This window comes from Podarcis gaigeae (assembly GCF_964106915.1).
Source record: "Podarcis gaigeae genome assembly, chromosome: 13".
NCBI classification, from domain to species: Eukaryota; Metazoa; Chordata; class Lepidosauria; order Squamata; family Lacertidae; genus Podarcis; species Podarcis gaigeae.
In genome coordinates, this window is record NC_139689.1 from 29,642,240 (window position 1) to 29,662,504 (window position 20,265).

The window sequence follows — 20,265 nt, forward strand, 5'->3', positions numbered from 1 at the left end:
ATGATTTCCTACTCCTGTATGTGTCCTTCCATACAAATAACATATTCCTGCTGCTGATAGTTTTTAATGTTATTTATTGGGGTGGTTATTTTAGATAGGAAGGGTTTTTGTATAATGCAGGGGTGGGTTATTGATGTTCTTATGCAACTTTAATAAATACTAATAGCAGACAACAGAGGATAGTATTACAATAATTTTACAAGCTGTAGAGGGGTGTAGAACAAAGCTGACAGGTGGAGGTTACAGAAAAGATGGGAGACAGATGAGTATGTGTTTGGTTCATCATGAAGAAAGCACATGACGGCAGGAGAATGGGAGCAATTGTGTATTTACAATAAAATAGACTGGCTCTGTTTTAAATGAATTAATTGAGCAAGTCTACTGTTTCTGTCCTATTATACCTACTTACTTCATTGGTTTCCTATTTTGACTGAGGAGTAAAAGACAGAATATTTATGGCCTGCAGTTTAAGAGACGAGCTATTACATCTGGTTAGCTGTAAGAGTTCATGCAGTATTTCAAAAGCATCCTTCTCCAGAGTTGCATACTATACTTGGCCCTGCTTCAGCACTGATCTTAGCCTGCTGAGGGAGAAATGTAGTCCCCAACCCAAAGACCAGGGAAAGGAAAAGAAGAGAAGGACGCTGAGTGGCCCAGCTGCAAATGCAAGGCAGTGAAGTTTGCTGGTAGATTCCAGAGTTTAATGCGGCCAGCTTTGCTCTCCATGCTTTCTGGTGCAGGGACGATCCTCAACTTCTCCCTGAATAAACGGTTTATATAAGTCATGCACAATTACATATGCGGCACGACATTCAGCACCCTTTTGTAAAACATTTTTTTTTAATGTCGAACGATTAAAAAATGTAAAAAAAAAAAAGTTAAAAAGTTAAATGCTGCAACGCGAGGCTGCAATCTTGTTACTTACAAGGGAGTAAGTATGCATAGGATTTCAACGTTAATGAATCCATTGTTTTGGGGCTTGTTATTATTTGCCCCACAAAGGCAGGCGGGGTTCCACATTCTTTCTGACTGCAAGGTTTTTAGCGGAGGCAATTAGAAAAAGATGATTTGATTATTGATGTAAACCCCCAAAATGTATTTTCTATAGTTAAGTTTTTACGTCTTATGTTCAGTACATTTTATTTTTTATTGCCATGGCTAGTGGCTGATGCAAATAAAGATTCTTCTGGTTCTTATTTCCACACACCCGTTAGGAATATTGTAAACCGCCCTGGGATCTTTTGATAAAGGGCGGTATATAAATTAAATCAGTAATTTAAAAATGTATTACTGTTTCAGTTCGAAGGCCCTTCCCACCGCCCCTCCCGCTTGCTTGCCTGGCTGCCGGACTGCCCCCTCCTTCCCTCCACCCGCTTTGAGGCGCTTCCCTCTCGGCAGGGGAAAGGGAAAAAAGGAAGAGGCGCAACCCGGAAGCCGAAGCGCGGTGTCGCAGCCCGCCTTTCTCTCTCTATGGTTCCCTACCATGGAGACGGGGGTGGGGACAGGGAGCGAGGAATCAATCCATTCGTCCGCGTTCGGCGATCGGCTCGTCGAGCCTGCTCGGCTTTTCCCGTCGTCCTCCGCGATAGTTGCTCAGTCACGGCCGTAGCCGGTGTGTGTGTGTGGAAGGTGAAGCCATGAAGCAGGAAGGCGGCTCTCGGCGCCGCGCCGGGTCGGAGAAGGCCAAGCCGCCGCCCGCGGAGCCCCCTCAGCCTCCCCCGCCGCTCGCCGACGTTGAGATGCACGAGGAGGCGGCCCCGGCCGAGCCCGCCTCGGGGGAGAAGTCGCAGCGCGAGCTCGACGCCGTCACGCTCGAAGGTGAGGTGGGGGGGAGGGGGGAACAGGAGACGGGGCGCGCGGGGAGGGGCGTGGCTAGAACGCCTCGCGGCGGCGGCGGCAGCAACCCCCACCTTGTGGGTTCGATGAGGGCGTGGCCAGCGGAGTGCCGACCGGCTATTGGCCGGCCGCGTTGTGTACCTGGAGAAAGGTGGAGAGGTATCCATCCACCGCCCGGCTGGAGGGGCGGGGCTAAGCTGCAGCAACGCCCACCTAAAATAGCCGGGTGTCCCGTAGAAGGGGAGACTTGGAGTATACAGCGCGGTGCAAGGGTTGGGTGGGGGCGTGGGGGGATTTAGGCAGAAATAACGCGCAGCATTCCCGTGTACAAACACCTTGGCCACCTGTGTAGTTTAGGGTGGGCAGCGTGTCAGCAGGTGTTTAAAAATATGTTTAAAAATATGTGTAAATCCTGCAATCCTAATATCACCATACCGGGATTTTGGGCAAGGTAGTGGTTTTTATATAGCCCAGGTTCTACATCATGTTTACTTCGGAAGCTTTCACCCGTCTGCTTCCTGCTCTGCAATTTGCATCCAAGTAAACATGTACAGTCATCAATCGTGTACTTCTTGGATGAAGAGATTGAACACACACAAAGTTCATTGCCATCAACAACAGATGATGTGCTGCTCCAGTTTCCATCTTCCGGTTATGTTGGGTTAGCAGAAATGGACCCTGTAATATAACACTGTAACACTGGAATTCCTTCCCCAAAAAGACTTGCCTGTGCTCATCCTTGCATACTAATTTACATGTGTTTATTGAAAGTTCATTGCAGAGAGGCTTTGTTTGCTGCTTTTAATTTTCTGTCATTGTATGTGTATGACTGGGCTTACTCTGTTGTTTGGTTGTTATGAATCTCCCTGACAACACATTGAAAATAAAAAAGCCATTGTTAACATTTGAATTCACTTTCTATGAACACCTTCATTTGCATACCTATTTGGGTGGCATATTGTGATCTGTATGTGTATATTAAGATGGTTGCATTGCTTGTTGCACTGTGAATGTGAGCTGACAATTTTCTGTTTGCTTTGCTTTTCCCCTTTTTTGGTTTTTTTGTGTTTTTCTTTAATAAATGTGCAATAAAAATTATTTAGGTTACAGCAAAGTGTGGAGAGAGTAGGCTGGTGAGTGGACCTGCCTGCTGGAAGAAAGTGAGCATGACTGAACCACTGAGCAGCGTTTTTATAATCTAGATATTGATTTCATGCCAGTGACATATTGATTAAGGCTGCAGTCCTATACATAGTAACCTGAGAGAAAGACTCATTGAACTCAGTGGAGTTTTCTTCTGAACAGACATGTATAGGATTGCACTCTGACCTCTGTAGCACAAAGATGGGCTGGTTTCTATATTGTTGCGGCCATCCAAAATGTGTTAAGTTTTAAAAGCAAGCTTTCATACTTGGGAACACTCCAACACTACATACACTCAAATGGATACTGTAAATATACCTACAATTTTAAAAGATGGAGGAGAGTGGTTTTGCAGAGGAAGAGAGGCAGAAGTGGGTCAGAACTGAGAAAGCGGGACAATCAGATGACCACAGGGGTGCATCCTGGGCATCCAGAGCAGTTCACTTCAGAGGAGCCTCTGCTTTAAGATCAAAAGTACAGTTGCATCTTCCACCAGCCCACTCCTTGCTGCAGGAGCTATGGGTTATTGTGCCAAGTCTTCATTGGATGTACAAAGTGGGCACAAAATTGCTTGCAGCGCCATTCATGAGAGCCAGTGTGGATTGGAATCCAGTTTACACATAAATGGTAGGAAAGTGATACACTGTTTGTCTATCTGCCCTGTGAGTACAACAGGGATTAGCTAAAGTTATCCCAAATGAGGGATATTACTCATTTGACTTCAAGAAGTCCTCTTGAATGCACAGCCTTAAGAATGGTTTTACCATGGTAATCCAGAGGGTCTCTAAAGCACTGTTTTTCACTGACATACTACTTCTACCAAATGACATGTTTACTTCTCTGTAACTCCCAAAGTGGCCATAACTACTTTGGGAATCTGAGTTAACTTGCTGTTTAGAGGCGCTGAGACCCTTGTTTTAGAGTCCGTAGGTTGCCTGATATAACTCTAGGTGTGTTCTTGGGTTTTGTGGTTTCAGCTCTGTTTTGTTTTGAGGTTTTTGGTCAAATGTTCAGTTGCGCTAACTATTGGTAGGAATTGACCACCACACCATATAGCTTAGCCTATTCATCTAACGGTGCTGTTTGTTGACCATTGCAGACATTAAGGAACATGTGAAGCAGCTGGAGAAAGCCGTATCTGGGAAGGAGCCACGCTACGTCCTGCGTGCCCTGAGAGCATTGCCCTCCACTTCCCGACGCCTCAACCCCAATGTGCTCCAGAAAGCTATCAATGGCTTTTTCACATCTAACAGTGCTGTGCGGGACTTCCTCATTGGCTTCCTGGAGGAGGCAAGTCAAAAAGCAGGTTCACAGGAGGTTTGGGTACTCTTACCAATAAAGCTAGATGAGTGCCGCGACTGGACCTGATGGTCAGGGGTCCCTTTACCTTTTTTACTAAGACTTGGTGCATGTTTTGGAGAACTCCGACTTTGGCATCCTTCAAATGATTCTTTGGGGCCCAATTCAACATTGCTCTGTGGAGCGCTAGCATCATTTTGGTTTGCTGCTCAGTGTTGCCTGTGACAAGATTTACTAGCCATTCAGTTGCAATAAGTGGGCACCATCTGGTCTCCTTAGGCATTAATATGTAGCATTATGTGAGAATCAGAAGGTGGAGTGGGATGGCACCTTCTCACTGCTCTGATCACCTCTCTCTTTCTCTCTGTGTCACACTTTATAGCTTATGGACACGGAAGCTGATCTACAGTTCCGGCCCCGCACAGGAAAGGCAGCCTCTACTCCTCTTCTGCCAGAGGTAGAAGCATATCTCCAGCTGCTCCTGGTCATCTATCTGATGAATAGCAAGCGCTACCAAGAGGTAATGAACCCTCTCTTGTGTGCCTCGTTTCCCAGTGGAAAGCAAAGAACTGCCAGTGTTTGGATACGGATCTAGAGGGAGGGCAGATAAATAAGCGAGCAAAATTAGACACTATCCTTCAACACTTTCCTCTCAACCCAAACCCAGCTAGACACTTTAAAAAGCTGTAGGTTGAAACACAAAATCTTAACTTAGAACACCAAGTCTTGGTATAGACTTGCGTGAACTCTGTTTGGAGATGAGCAAGGGCTCTGCTAGGCCAATTCTGACCCAGTAATTTATGGCAGCCTGCTTTGCTTCCACCAAGAATATCCATGAGGGGCATAAGGGGTGCTTCTTGCAGACCTTGTTTCAAAACTTAGGTTTTTAAACAAGCACATGTTGCCCTGGAGCCCTAAGTGTCACTGTGAGGAACTCATCTATGCAGCCTTGCAAGCCCACCACATGAATTCTCTCTCCATCCAGGCCCAGAAAGTTTCAGACGATCTGATGCAAAAAATAAGTCCTCAGAACCGCCGAGCCCTTGATTTGGTGGTGGCCAAGTGTTACTACTACCACGCTCGCATCTATGAGTTCTTGAACAAGCTGGATGTGGTGAGGAGGTAAGCTTTTGATGTTGCAATTTTCTGACCTCCTTCTTTCCTCCTCCATAATATTCTTACCCCAAGCATTCTTCTGACACAGCCTCTCTCCATTCCTTCTTTCAAAGCTTCCTTCATGCCCGCTTAAGGACAGCGACACTTCGCCATGATGCAGATGGCCAGGCAACCCTCCTGAATCTGCTGCTGAGGAACTACCTTCACTACGACCTCTATGACCAGGCAGAAAAGCTGGTTTCCAAATCGGTGTTCCCTGAGCAGGCAAACAACAATGAGTGGGCCAGGTACCTCTACTACACAGGTGAGAGTCGGCACTTCACCACTTTTTGAGATCCTGGGTGGCCTGGGGTCAAACATGGAGCTCAAAATAGGCACCTGTGTAACTGGTATTATATCATCATATCTCTCCCCACCCCACCCCAAACACAAAAACTGAAATAGCCAATCCCTTGAAAAGCATAGGCATGCTAGCCTCTCCCATAATTTATTTTGTTCTGCTGGCAAGAGGAAGACACAGGTTTTCTGTGCAGAACATGAAATCTCCATTGTCCCTCTGACTTCTGAGATTCTTCAACAGTTACACAAGTGTTCTCAAGCTTATTTCTTTAGCCGTAGCTGCTAGAAACTTGCTTTGGGCAGGTGAGGGAGCTAAGGTTATGATGATGCCAGTTTCAAAACCAGATAACACATTTGACACTTGTCTGTTGTTGGCACTGACATCCAGGTTCAGATGCGAACCCATCAAGCAACCTTTAGTTTAAGTCTTTTAATCTCAGGGTTGTGGGTTCGAGCCCCACATTGGACAAATGATTCCTGCATCCCAGGGGTTGGACTGGATGACCCTCGTGGTCCCTTCCAACTCTACAAATCTATGATGCTAAGGTTGGTTGGATTAAGATTCTGACAACGGAGAAAAAACTTTAACATGTTCATTTTACCAGCTGTTTAAGGCTTCAGGGCAGAGCAGAGCAATTTCTTCCTGCCCGCTGTGCTTTGTGTTACAGTGTTTTTCTACAAAAGCTATTTATTCACTTATTTTCACACATATTGCTTTTCTTCCAAATGGGGAACTTGAAGCAAATTGCAGTTTTAAAAGCATAATGTGGAGAAACAAATACTGAAAATTCAGCCTTAAATACATGTGCAGGGGCTCCTGGCACATGCACTGCCCAGAGACAGGAAGCTGTTACCTGCACCTCTGCAGGAGGCCTGTAGAGGCAGCATAGTCACTCATCAGCTGGGTTTTATATTTGCTGCACTCCAGGGAATGCAGCTGAGAACCTTCAACTCTCCACCGGCTGTTTAAGGCATGGTATACTTGCAAAAGGGAGGAAGTAACAAAGTGATGGACATTAAAAATGTAAATGAGAAAACAGATCACTATTTTCATCTGCTATTGTTATGCTGCTCAGTATTCAGTGAGACACAAGGTGGAGAGGGTAACAAAGCTTTGATTCACCCGGGAAAACAAAGAACTTTGGGCCAGACTTAGCTAGGGTAGCCCAGATTTGCCACTACATGAACTGAGTGCCGTTTTTGCAAAGCGAAAGTTCCCTGCTGGCTACAAACCACATGGAGAATAAAGATGGGCAGGATCGGCATAGGTGGCACAGTGCCCCAAGAGTGACTGTAGCAAATAAGCCTTTCTTAAGGAACCTCCCATTCCGTTCCCCACTCCACAGATTCCTGTGCAGTGCAAAATCAACCATGGAGGGAGGTGTTCTCTGGAGGCAGCTTTATCTTGTTATATCTCTGGCAAGCCGTTCTAGTGCTGATCTCCTATCCTTTTCCAGGACGCATCAAGGCCATCCAGTTGGAATATTCTGAAGCTCGGAGAACCATGACAAACGCCCTGCGGAAAGCACCACAACACACAGCTGTTGGCTTCAAACAGACGGTGAGTGGAGACTAGCACCTCCAGGTGGTGCTGTGGAGTAGCGATGAAAAGGGAGTGCGTCTGCTCCTTGTACACAGAGCTCTCCGCAGTCCCGAGTCTTGAGACAGCAGGACAAAACTGTATCTCTTGCATCTGTGCCCCTAGGTCCATAAGCTGCTCATAGTGGTGGAGCTGCTATTAGGCGAGATCCCAGATAGACTGCAGTTTCGGCAGCCGTCTCTGAAGAGATCTCTCATGCCGTACTTTCTCTTGACGCAGGGTAAGTGGCGCAGCTGGTGAAGACGTAGCAGCCCATTGGTACTGCAGCACTGGAATCCCAACAAAAAACCCTAGAATGTGGAATAAACACTCTTTAGTAACAATGCAATTCTCTCCCCCCTCCATTTTAAGTGATTTCAGCATCTCTCTAGTTTACTAGACAGTCCATTTGAATATTTCTTGCATTTATATTCCACCTTTTATCCAAGGAGCTCAAGGGGGGGTGTACATGGTTCTCCCCTCCTCATTTAATTCCCAAATCAACCCTGTCATGCTCTTAGAATCAGTAACCTCTTTGATTTGAAAGGTGTTGCACTAAATGTTCTTGTTTTCTTTTGCACATAAGGTGTGCATAATACAGTGCATTTTTTTAGCAGAGGGAGGCCCTTGTGGGCACAATGGCCCACTTCCCATCCTTCAAACACCACCAGCCATGCAAAACTGGTGGGGACAGTGTGCGCACCGCAGTGCCCACCCACAAGCACTTAAAAAGTCAGGGTGATGGTTTGTTGGACTTTGCAACACATACCCCTTGTACTTTGTACTCAGTTTTGTGGTGAAGCCCTTAAACACACTGCACACTAATCCGAGGCTTCAGCAAGGGGATAAATTTACTGGAGTGCAGGAGAGGGAGTTAGAATTCCTAGGCTGCAGTTACTTACACACGTACATGCACACACCACATGTATGTGTGTGCATGCAGACCATACATGTGTCCACTGTGTTTCGCCTTTCTTGAATCTCTCTTCTTTCCTTGCAGCCGTTCGGACTGGGAACCTGGCCAAGTTCAACCAAGTCCTTGATCAGTTTAGTGATAAGTTCCAGGCCGATGGGACATACACCCTCATCATCCGGCTGAGACACAATGTGATTAAGACAGGTGAGCGACCACCAAATCCTCAAGTCATGATATGATACCACATCTCATGACAACATGGGGGATTGGGTTTGGAACGGTGTTTGAAATCCCAACTCAGCTGTGCATCCACAAACATGGGAAGCTGCCTTCTTCTGAATCAGACCACTGGTCCAGCTAGCTCCACATTGTCTACACTTAACTGGCAGCAGCTCTGCAGGATTTTGGGCAGTGTTCTCTCCCAGCCCTACGTGGAGACTCTTGAGCTTTGAACCTGGGACCTTATTCCTGCAAAGGCAGGTGCTCTGTCACTGAGCTTGATCTGTCTTCACTATAAACTTCTGAGTTGCTAGTGAATGTATCGCCTTCCTTTGGGGTGTGCGGGTGGCAGGCAGGTCCCTGCTCCTGCAGAAGCTGCCCCTTGAGCCAGAGGGAAAAGATGGCAAGATACCTGGTGGACGCCCCTTAAGTGTGTTCACCCCATTTGCACTTTTTAAAGGTTGCCTTTCTGTCTCTTGTGTAGGTGTCCGCATGATCAGCCTTTCGTACTCGCGCATCTCCTTGGCTGACATCGCCCAGAAGTTGCAGCTGGACAGCCCAGAGGATGCTGAATTCATTGTTGCCAAGGTGAGTGCCTGCAGCGTTGCCTTGGTTACTGAGTTGAATGGGAATCCCTATTTACCCTCTCACTTGGTGAGGCTGTTAAAGCTCTGACCACCTCTGGGTCCTAAAACAAATGCCATCATGTATCTGCCAAGAATTAGGGGTTTATCCTTCAGTATCTCACAAGATACTGAAAAATACCAGGGGTTGGGCCACCATAATCCAGATTAAGCTCTGATTTCCCGGCATAGAATATACAAGCTCTAAATGTGTGCGCAGGAAATATGTGAGGGACCTTTTGGCAATACAGACTGTGTCAGGTAAAGGCTCACGCCTGTTTCTCCTCCTCATTCTGTCCTGTTTACCATTAGTCCTCTTATGTCTCTGCCCACAGTCTACACAACGAGCAACTGGGTGAGGCAGTTCAATACCAGCCTCAGTAGCAGACTATTAATTCCCTCAAAGTTCCAAAGGATTCAGAGGTTATTGCTGTGTGTTTTGTTTCTTAGTCAGCCCTGTTCATGTAAACTAATAATATAGGAAGCAGTTGTGAGTGTGTGGTGGTGAATGCTTTTCCCCAGAAAGACCCACCACAACCCAGCTGGAATGTGAGGGTATGGCCTTTGGAAGACTTGCCTGTCTCTCCCACCTAATCTCTCAATGCTGGATTAAAATCTTAGTCTAGAATCATTGAATTGTAGAGTTGGAAGGGACCCCGCCAAGGGTCATCTAGTCCTACCCCCTGCAATGCAGGAATCTCAACTAAATCATCCGTGACAGATGGCCATCCAACCTCTGCTTAAAGGCCTCCAAGGAAGGAGAGTCCACCCCTTTTCACGGGAGTCTGTTCCACTGTCAAACAGCTTAGTACCACCAGATAGTTCTTTAGCCGGAATCTCCTTTCTTGTAACTTGAATCCATTGGTTCGGGTTGTAGCCTCTGGAGCTGGAGAAAACAGAATCATAGAACGGAAGAGTTGTCTTGGCTCTTGTGGATGTTGTCATTGGAAGGCAACTGACGATGTGCTGCCTTGTTCCCAGGCCATTCGGGATGGCGTGATTGAAGCCAGCATCAACCATGAGAAGGGCTACGTCCAGTCCAAGGAGATGACTGACATCTACTCCACACGGGAGCCCCAGCTGGCCTTCCACCAGCGTATCTCCTTCTGCCTCGACATTCACAATATGTCTGTCAAGGTAATGGAGCAAGTGTGCAGCGGTTACCTTACAGCGGGCATTCCCGGGCCTGCCTGCATGTGCACTGGATAAAAAAGTGGAACTTCAGTCCTGCTGTTGGAACTCTTGCAGCGTGGTCCTAAGCATGTTTACTCAGAAACAAGCCCATTACTTGCATTGTTTGTACTTCTGCCTTTGAAAGTCCCTATGGCAAAGTTTCTTGCTGTGAGGCCTGCCTCCCAGTTCATAATTGCCTGCCTTTTCTTATTCCCTCCCACTCTTTCTAGGCTATGAGGTTCCCACCGAAGTCTTATAACAAGGACCTGGAGTCTGCAGAGGTGAGGATTTCCAAGCCATGTGTACATTGCACTAAAGGGTTTAAAATTCTGTGCCAAAAAAGCTGGATTCTATGACCTATATAAACTATGTAAATCAAGCACATTTGCACCATTTAATCCATCGTGTTTGCTCTTCTGTGTGATTTATTATAGTTTCACTAGACAGAGAAGGGACAAGGACACTGAAGCCCTGCTGAAATACTTCAGCAGCTTTCTGTGATTGCCGCAGATACTGCCCGCTTGGTTTCAAACATATTTTCATAATCAAAGGCTAGATTTTTTTTAAAATGAAAGTTGTTATCGGTAGGAGTTAACACATCTTACAGCTATTTGAAGTTTTTCTTGAAGCAGATTCAGGCAGACTTGCCTCCTTGCTTTCTTGGGTTTACATTTTCTTGTTTTTGTAAATACTTTGGGTTTGTCTTTGCTTGTACAAAATCTGAAAGAGACTCGTTAGTGTTGTATGCAGATGTACTTGTTTAGGACCCCTTTTAACACACACCAAATGCGCAGAGAGGCATGTCTGTGGGGGGTGGGGTGAGGCAGACTAGCCTCTGTGACCCCACAGCCTCCCTTGTTCTTCCATTGTGGGTGGGTTTTCAACATTTTGATGCTCTAAGTAACTAACGTGTCGGCCAAGCCATAGGAAGAGTGCTTCTTGTTGTTTCAGCACGGCCAAAATAGTAGCCAGCAACATAAAAGTGTGCATCTTTTACGACCTTGTTCATTCAGAGTAAATAGCCCCAGAAGCATAGTTCTCATTCATTTTAAAGATATAGTTCCCCTATAATACATATTTACCCATAGGAACTTTAAAGAAGAGAAATGTGAGGTTGTATGAGATGCCGTCTTTTAGCTCTCCTTTTAGGGAAGTGCCTTTTCATCTCAACCTGCAGAGCTCCCCGTTCACATGGTTCCCTTTTGCTTTGCAGGAGCGCCGGGAGCGGGAGCAGCAGGATCTAGAATTCGCCAAGGAAATGGCAGAGGACGACGACGACGGTTTTCCTTGATGCTCTGGGGGATGGCTACATATATATTTTTTTGTTTCTTGCCCAATACAAACCATTGTCTACTGGCTGAAACCCAGAACTTGCCTTTCTTTCTATATTCTGCATGTTTGGGGGTGGTGCAGAGGGGGGGAAACCAAAACCCTCTTGTTGCTTGTGGTGGAGGAAGCAGCACCCCTGATTAAAGGGGTGGGCCTCCCTCTAAACTAAAGGCCACTTTGTGGTTTTCAGTCATGGATGTACCCGCAAGGGCCTAAATGAATTCACAGTTGTCCTTACCGGTTTTTAGGTGGACGAATGGGGGTGGGGGAGACGAATCTGGTGGCACTGTGAAACACCTCTTCAGCTCTAGCTGGGCAGAGCAACTGCAGTTGGAGATTTTTGTCAAACTTTGTTTAGGGCTTTTAAATAAAAGTTTGGGGGAAATGGAATGTGCCTTTTGTCCAGGTTGATGTTCAGTGCAGCAGTCTCTGGGTCTTTGGAAAGGTGGGAGCTCTTGCTTTCTCTGCTTAGTAGACGATGGCCTGGAAATTGTAGAACTCTGAAGTTACTGGCAGCAGAATGCTGGCATAAGAAATCGGTGAAAGACAAAAAAAAAAAAGGAACAAACAACAACGGAAAAAATGAAATACATGAAAAGTTAAAATTTGAAACAAATGGGACAACACAGCCCATTTTCACCATCTGGAATAATATGGTATCTGCAAATTTGGCCTCCTGATTGCTCACCTTTTCCTTCAGATAAGTTGTGAACACTTGTCCTAATACCAGTTATGAACTGGCCCTAATACAAGGATCTGTAACTTCCTCCTTGTGAGAACTGTAAATTTACTAGTACCTTCCATTTCCTGTTCTTTAACCAGTTACTAACCCATAAGACGAACTGCCCTTTTATCCCATGACAGCAGTATACTTGGGAGCCTTTGGTGAAAGTTCCAAGTATATCATCAACCCCTTGATGTGTTTGGAGGCCTTGGCTCCTGCCTGTTGAAGATGTCCCTAAGTTGTACTTGCACTGACTATACATGTCTGCAGAGGCCAAATCTATTATTTTCAACCAACCTACTCTTTGAATAAAGCAGCATTTGTTAACTGATGATGCTTATTTGTGACAGCTGCAACTGCTAATATTGATTCATTTGTTTAAAGGCACAAAGGCAAGCCATGCTCCCCATGCCTAACCCTGCACACAGGCTTACTATTAATCCTTAATTTGAGCCAGAAACCTATTTCCAGTGTTTAAACCTCAGACCTACATGCTGCTAAGTAATAGCAATGAAATTATCTGTGGCTTGCTTGTGACTTTGGCAACAAGCTCTCAGGGCTATCTAAAAATGTAACACATAAAAAAATATTTTTTCCAACGTGTCCAAATTTATTGTTAGTATACTCCGAACACATTTTACTCTTCATTTATTACGTGTACGGAATGCACTTTTATTGATAATCCCAGAACATTCACTGAATAATGAACACCAAGGGGGGAAATGACACCTTCTGAAATTTTAAAACTTTCCTGTTAAAATGTGGCAGTATCCTCTTTGAATTTAAGAAGCTGCTTTAATCAGAATCAGGCCTCTGGTCCATCTATTTAGGCCTTCACTTCTGCAACTGGCAGCAGTTTAGCGACATCTCAGGCAAGCAGGGAGGCATCTTTCTCAGCCTTGCTGCCTTTGACATCATTGAACGAGGACCATCCACAGGCAAAGTGTTATATTCTACCATGTAGCACTGGTGTTTGCATTCTTTCCACCATGAATTGAAATTCTATAGGGGAAAAAGCAACTAGCTATAATCTTCCTCTTCTTTAAGTTTTCTTTATTTCAAGACCTGCCATCCACAAAAGGACTTTTAAAAAAAAAATGGCACCAGTGTTTGTGGACAAGTGTATCAGCCTCACAGTTCCCTGCTGGGTGCGATGGTTGTGGTCTAGATAGACTGGCTGATAACAAGTGGGAGGAATCTGCAGCAAGGATTTATATTGTAGGCACCTATGACACTGGGAAATGCCATGTGATCCTAGAAGCAATATTTAGGTTGCTAGGTAGGATGTTGAAATCCAAGACCTTTCAGATGCTACCTGTTCCAAGTGTCATGTCTGCCTGCTTCCTCCCTCCCTGCTTCCTCCCTCAGCGCTGATACTCAGATCTGCGTTAAGCCATAGCTGCTCTTTGTATCTCAATGGGGTGGGTGCTGTCTTCACGTTGGTTAACAAAATCCAGGACAATGAGCCAGGATCAGACCCTTGCTAAGGTAGATGCAATCCATAATTGTGCCATAGGAGGAACTCTACTAGCCTGTGGCTTCAAAAACCATGGTATAAGTTTATAGCAGTGATGGAGAAAAATCACTGATGATGATGATGTCTGACTTCCAACTCTCATCAGCTGCAGCCAACATGGAGTTGGAGACTTAACCAGCTGGAGTGCTGTAGGTTTCCCAAGCCTGTGAAACCAACATGGGGAAGTTGTGGTATGCTAAACAGGAACACTGGTAATAGGAATAATGGAAGCGTGATGGGCTCCAGAGAAGAAGTGGGATACAATACAGATTCTATAGAACGTTCATGGAAGGGTGTGTCAAGGGTGATACGGTTCTTTGTGTCAAAGAGTGCATAAACGAGAACATTTTAGCAGACTGGGTGGTAATACCAGACTAAACATAATTTTGAACAGACGAGATCCTATCAATTCTTAGTAAAAAGGTAAAGGGACCCCTGACCATTGGGTGCAGTCATGACCGACTCGGGTTGCGGCGCTCATCTCGCTTTATTAGCCGAGGGAGCCGGCATACAGCTTCCGGGTCATGTGGCCAGCATGACTAAGCTGCTTCTGGTGAACCAGAGCAGCGCACAGAAACGCCGTTTACCTTCCCGCCAGAGCGGTACCTATTTATCTACTTGCACTTTGGCATGCTTTCGATCTGCTAGGTTGGCAGGAGCAGGGACTGAGCAACGGGAGCTCACCCCATCGTGGGGATTCGAACCGCCGACCTTCTGATCGGCAAGTCCTAGGCTCTGTGGTTTAACCCACAGCACCACCCACGTCCCATCCATTCTTCCCTGGACCAAAAAGCTGTGGGTGAACTTCAGAGCGAGAAAATTAATTGGGCAGTCAAAGGACAAAGTGCAATAATGGGTGACACCATTACCCTTACATACCTACATAAGCTACCCTTACATACTTACATAAGCTAAGTAAATGCATGTTTGGTTCATGATAAAGGCACAACATATTTCGAATAGATGCCCTAAATGTGACACTGTGGTTGGTCACCCAAAGGAAATGACCCTGGACTCAATCCCTAGAGGTGACCAGAACATGGTATGAGATGTAAGAGTTGGTGAGCCCATTTGGGAACAGCCGCTAGCGTGCTATCAAATTTAAGGCATATGTTGCTTCCAGCAACATCACACATTTTTCCATCACATCACTGATTTCATGATGTCAGCTTTGCTGAGTAAAGCCTGATGTTGCACATTTCGTTGCTCCCCTCCCCCGGGCATCCTGAGGGGAAATTGTAGACAGTCCTGGATTTCCCAAGATGGATTGATCACAGGATATAGAAAGGATATGTCTCCAGGCTCTGTCATGAGAAAAGCTTTCCCTGATGATCAGTTTGTAGAGTAATAAAAGCACAGGGGTCTTGGAATTTTCCTCAAGGTGGCGCTTCCAGATATTGCACAAACTCTGGTGACTGTAGGGATGCTTCACACGTTATATTATAGGCACACCTAAGGCAATAGTAAGTGTACGATTGAAAATGTAAACCGAATATGGCAAACTAATAATTGCCAACAGGTACTTCCATCACAGATGGGACGCGGGTGGCGCTATGGGTTAAACCACAGAGCCTAGGACTTGCTGATCAGAAGGTCGCGGTTTGAATCCCCGCAACAGGGTGAGCTCCTGGTAAATGGCATTTCCGTGTGCTGCTCTGGTTCGCCAGAAGCGGCTTAGTCATGCTGGCCACATGACCCGGAAGCTGTACACCGGCTCCCTCGGCCAATAAAGCGAGATGAGCGCCGCAACCCCAGAGTCGGTCACGACTGGACCTAATGGTCAGGGGTCCCTTTACTTTTACCTTTACTCCCAACACAGGACAGACTAAAGCATAATAAATTCACTATTGCTGCGTCTAGAGCATGTTGCAGAATCGTTGTTGTCGCTGGCTACCCATCTGTCTCAAGAGACAATGGAGTGCGCCTCTGGGGGTGATATCAAACCACTGTGTTAGCAGCACCGAAGTGACATGGAGGTCCTGGGCTGCCCAGTCAACACAACCCCCTCTTCACCTCAGTGATGTGGCCCAAAGGAAAGCAGAGCAAATACGTTTGGCGCCAGCTTGGCTGCAGGAGTTGCCAGAAGGAGGCATACAAGGTGCCATCCAACCATCTTAGGGACTCCATTTGTGTAGGGTTTAGAAGAAGAGTTTGGATTTGATATCCCGCTTTATCACTACCCGAAGAAGTCTCAAAGCGGCTAACATTCTCCTTTCCCTTCCTCCCCCATAACAAACACTCTGTGAGGTGAGTGGGGCTGAGAGACTTCAGAGAAGTGAGACTGGCCCAAGGTCACCCAGCAGCTGCATGTGGAGGAGCGGAGACGCGAACCCGATTCCCCAGATTACGAGTCTATCGCTCTTAACCACTACACCACACTGGCTCTCAGTTTACTCCTTCAAAATATATTCTGTAAGGCAGTAGAGGTTTAGGATGAGAGTTTCCCTTCTCCTAGATGAACTACGTTCCCAGGTGGACAAGTCCCATTTGCCCCTCACTTCCCTCTGCAGCATGTGCAGAAACTACTTTCTTGACCATCGGACCCACTATTGGAACACTATAGCAGGATGCACCCTCAATAACACACCAATCTGGAGAGGCCCTTTCAGGCTGCAATCCTGCACATACTTACCTGAGAGTAAGTCTCATAGAACTTGCTTCTGAATGGGCAAGCATAGGATTGCACTGTTAGAAGCTACGTAATTACTTCCCTTTGCTGAACTATTGCTTACATTTGTCGAACTTCCTCCCAACAGCTATGTGAAAAGACCCCTCTGTACAGGCTTTTAAAACATCATTGAAGACCACTTAATTCAGGCCACTTTTAACCGAGATGCTGATTAGACATCTCAATTGGTTATGAAGCCGTGGTGCTGATGGTGAAATGGATTTCAATTGTTCCCATCGGTTAATTACTGAGAACTAGTATCGCAGACTCTGGCAGCCGGCTGCAGCGGGAAAGTTGACATGTAAGACGAAGATGGCAAGAGGAGCTGGCTCAGCTTTAGATTTTGATGCTAAATGGTTTAGCGTTCCACGTCAGATGGACTCCAGCTTCCTATCTGCAGCTACAGCATGGAAGTAGCGCTTTTGCCTTGAACCACATAATATTTGCAAGTTCATTCTCAGGAAAGCTTCGATTTTCACTCACCAGTATTCCCCTTTCATCTGTATTCTGATTCATCATTTGCAGCTGCCCATTCACCACTTCCGTAGAAGCTTTGATTTAACATGATTCGCCTATATATTTGTCTATTTTGCTAAAGACGAGGGGGGGGGAGCTGAGGATGTTGTCATCAATCGCTTTGTCTCTGCAAGTTTCACAATCACAGCACTTCCTTCGGCTTCGCTTTTCTTAAAAATATATTCATACGTTTTTAGGACAAATCTACACATTGGGGGGGGGGGGCTTGCAGCAATGATCACATTGCCTGGATGTTGGCAAATGGAAAGGCAATAGGGGGCAAATATAGCATTTCCCCATTTAAGTATTGCTGCATCTTTTGAGAGGGCGAGAAATGTTGAGAATGATTCATGTTTCGTTTACCAGATAACTACTTGGACAAGGTAATCTGCTGATGAGCAGACTTAGCCAAACACCTCTCCTTTCCTTGAAAGCAGATAGATTTGTACCTGTGACATCCATACCATTTCTCCCACATCTCACTCAGGGTCAAAGCACAGCTACACACTAAAAGCACAGCCTCTCATTCATTCATTCATTCATTCCCCACCTTTTTCATTGATGGGGTTTAAGGCAGCTTACAGATAAAAACAAAAACCGCTTTAACCATAGAAAAATCAAACATTAAAGTACAATTAAACATTGATAGAATTAAAACTATCCATTTTTTTATATAGATATATGTATGCTTATTTATAACATTAAAAAAAAAAGTTCAAATGATTTAGGACAAACTGAAGATTGGGGTGGGAGGGGTACCACTGGAAATAAGCAGATTGCTTAAATGGTGTCAAAGACAAAAGCTATGGGCGCAAATCCTTGTTCCATAGAAGCTTTGATTTAAGATGATTCACCTATATATTTGTCTATTTTGCTAAATAAGAGGTGGGGGGAGCTGAGGATGTTGTCATCAATTGCTTCGTCTCTGCAAGTTTCACAATCACAGCACTTCCTTCGGCCTCACTTTTCTTAAAAATATATTCATACCTCATATATTCATATGTTTTTAGGACAAATCTACACATGGGGGGCCTTGCAGAAATGATCACAAATCATTGTTCAATTTAGTGGTGTAACATTTCCCCCCCCCCCCAATTTCAGTATCATTGAATTAATGTTTTAATATGTCTTCCAAAAAAAATATATAGCTGAAAATGTCTCACAGCATTAAATTAGAAGATAGGTTTTTTAAACAACAACAGCAAACTCTGAATCCTTTTGCACTCAGCCCAGATCTCCTGCCCCTCTCTTCACTTTTCTCTAGCTTAAAAAATAGAAAACCTTTGCATACAGTGCAGCTGGGTGCAATGCAAAGTTCAGTGCTGGGGAGATTCCAGGTACCTGCCATTGCAAGCCACAGGAGGGGCTATGCCACATGTCACCGTTGGTTACCCAAAGGGAGAGGGGCAAGGCAGCAGGTATCATGGGCTCTATGCCTCCAAGCAGGATTGGGGGGGGGGGGGAATGGCAGGATGCATCAGAGGAGGATCTGATCCAGATCCCAAGGGGTGGGGGTGGAGGCAGTTCAAGCAGTGACTTGGATAAATGTCCTGTCCTGGGGTGGCTGGGTGTCCCAAAAGCAGAGGGGAAGCAGTCCAAACCAGTCAAAAGTGCTGAGGAGCTGGCAGGCTGGCCAACTGGTGGAGCCAGCCAGATCAGAGACAGAGAGAGTTAAAGGGCTGGATTTGAGGCCCGTCACCAACAGATGCAACACCCCACCCCAACAGAAGAACTCACTTGCAAGTATAGTTTTCTTGCTTGGGGTGAGAATCATGCGAACGGCTTATGCCTTAAAAGAGTGAGGAGACAGCATGCCAGGTGTTGGGACCAGGTCTTGCTCTTATGCCCATCCGTGTCTCCTATATTCTGCCTATGTACCTTTTGAGTCATATATCCTGATGCTCAGGCGGTGTGCTGATTTCTTTCATAAAGCCTTCAGGATTTCCCAACCCGTGTCTTTCACCCAAGGGTGGGGATCCAGAGTGGGGAGTAAGGGGGCTCAGTATAGCGCCAATACAACACTCCCAACAATGCATTTGCACCATGCTAACCAAACTGCCCACTGCCTTGCTCTCGCCCTCAGTTGCCAGAAGCGAGGTGCGGCATTCGGGAGGCTAGAGAGCAAAATAGCCCCCACACCACCCTGCTGGCTACTCCTGCCCAAAGGCATCCATGCACATTCCTTGACATATGCAATGTTTATGTGTATCTGTGCCATAGGCCTGCAGCCCACATCCTGTAAGTACTTAGCAATATCCCTGGAGGCAGGGATAAGAGGACACCTACTAGAAAGGTGAAGATGTGCCAAAGGGGTGAAAGGTTTCCTTGTATTCAGAAGCCTTTCTCTTGGGAATTACAGGGATAGAACAACCTAAATTGTATAGAAATTTATTCATGTATGCGACTACAGCGGGGAGAATGTTACTTGCCCCAAAATGGAAAGAAGCAGAAATCCCAGCAAAGGAAGAATGGATACAAAAACTTATGGAATATGCAGAAATGGTGAAACTTACCGGAAGAATAAGAAATCAAGATAACAAACATTTTTATAAAAGAATGGAAATAGTCTATTGAATAGTTACAGATAAATCGTAAACAGATAAAAACACTGGGTGGATTACTGTAATGACCTGCAGCTACATAAGAGTATATATTTAAAGAAGATGAATAAATGAGTAAGTTAAGTTAATTTGGATATGCAGAAGACATTAAAAATAAACTTAAGGAACCGCAGAAAGAGGGGGAAGGAAGTCAAGTTTTTAAATGTCAAAATGACTGCAAAATCAGTGATATGATAGATAGATGATAGATAGATAGATATAGATAGATGATAGATGATAGATAGATAGATAGATAGATAGATAGATAGATAGATAGATAGATGATATAGATAGGAAAAGTATAAATAATATTTTTTGTTTAAAAAGGTTCCCTTGCATCACTGCACACGCTTAAATCAAAACAAAAGAGTATCACTGTTGTGATCACCATCATCCTAACTGTACCTATCTAGACATTGCAGGAGCACATGGGTGCCACCAACCTGCTTCTCCTTTCCCTGTCTAATTAGTAGTACCTAGCAATACAGGTGCCTGATGTGATATCACTGCACTTGGTCTTTCCCTGTTTCAGCTCCATTCAGAGTGTGGGAAACGTTGAGAATGATGGTAACACTTTTTTTTTTTTACTATGACAGTGTACTGTGCTTACTACAGTGGTAGTTGTGCTTACTACTACAACCCTCCTTTCCTTGGAAGCAAAGAAATTTG

The 20,265-nt window shown here is 45.4% G+C and overlaps 1 protein-coding gene across 1 annotated transcript; it reads left to right on the forward strand.

Moving 5' to 3' along the window:
* Positions 1-1,320: 1,320 nt before the first annotated feature.
* PSMD3 (proteasome 26S subunit, non-ATPase 3) lies at positions 1,321-11,962 on the forward strand. Its single transcript, XM_083708775.1, has 12 exons — positions 1,321-1,818; positions 4,079-4,269; positions 4,661-4,798; positions 5,264-5,400; positions 5,508-5,698; positions 7,191-7,294; positions 7,439-7,553; positions 8,313-8,432; positions 8,932-9,035; positions 10,052-10,207; positions 10,474-10,524; positions 11,457-11,962. The coding sequence occupies exons 1-12, from the start codon at positions 1,638-1,640 to the stop codon at positions 11,532-11,534; spliced, it is 1,566 nt and encodes a 521-aa protein (XP_083564901.1). The 5' UTR covers positions 1,321-1,637; the 3' UTR covers positions 11,535-11,962.
* Positions 11,963-20,265: the final 8,303 nt, after the last annotated feature.

Excerpts from the sequence above, each read along its gene's own strand:
- PSMD3 (XM_083708775.1), top strand. The coding sequence starts at position 1,638 with ATGAAGCAGGAAGGCGGCTCTCGGCGCCGCGCCGGGTCGGAGAAGGCC. Across the intron at positions 5,401-5,507 it reads AAGCTGGATGTGGTGAGGAG|CTTCCTTCATGCCCGCTTAA; the intron begins GTAAGCTTTTGA and ends CTTCTTTCAAAG. Across the intron at positions 5,699-7,190 it reads CAGGTACCTCTACTACACAG|GACGCATCAAGGCCATCCAG; the intron begins GTGAGAGTCGGC and ends ATCCTTTTCCAG.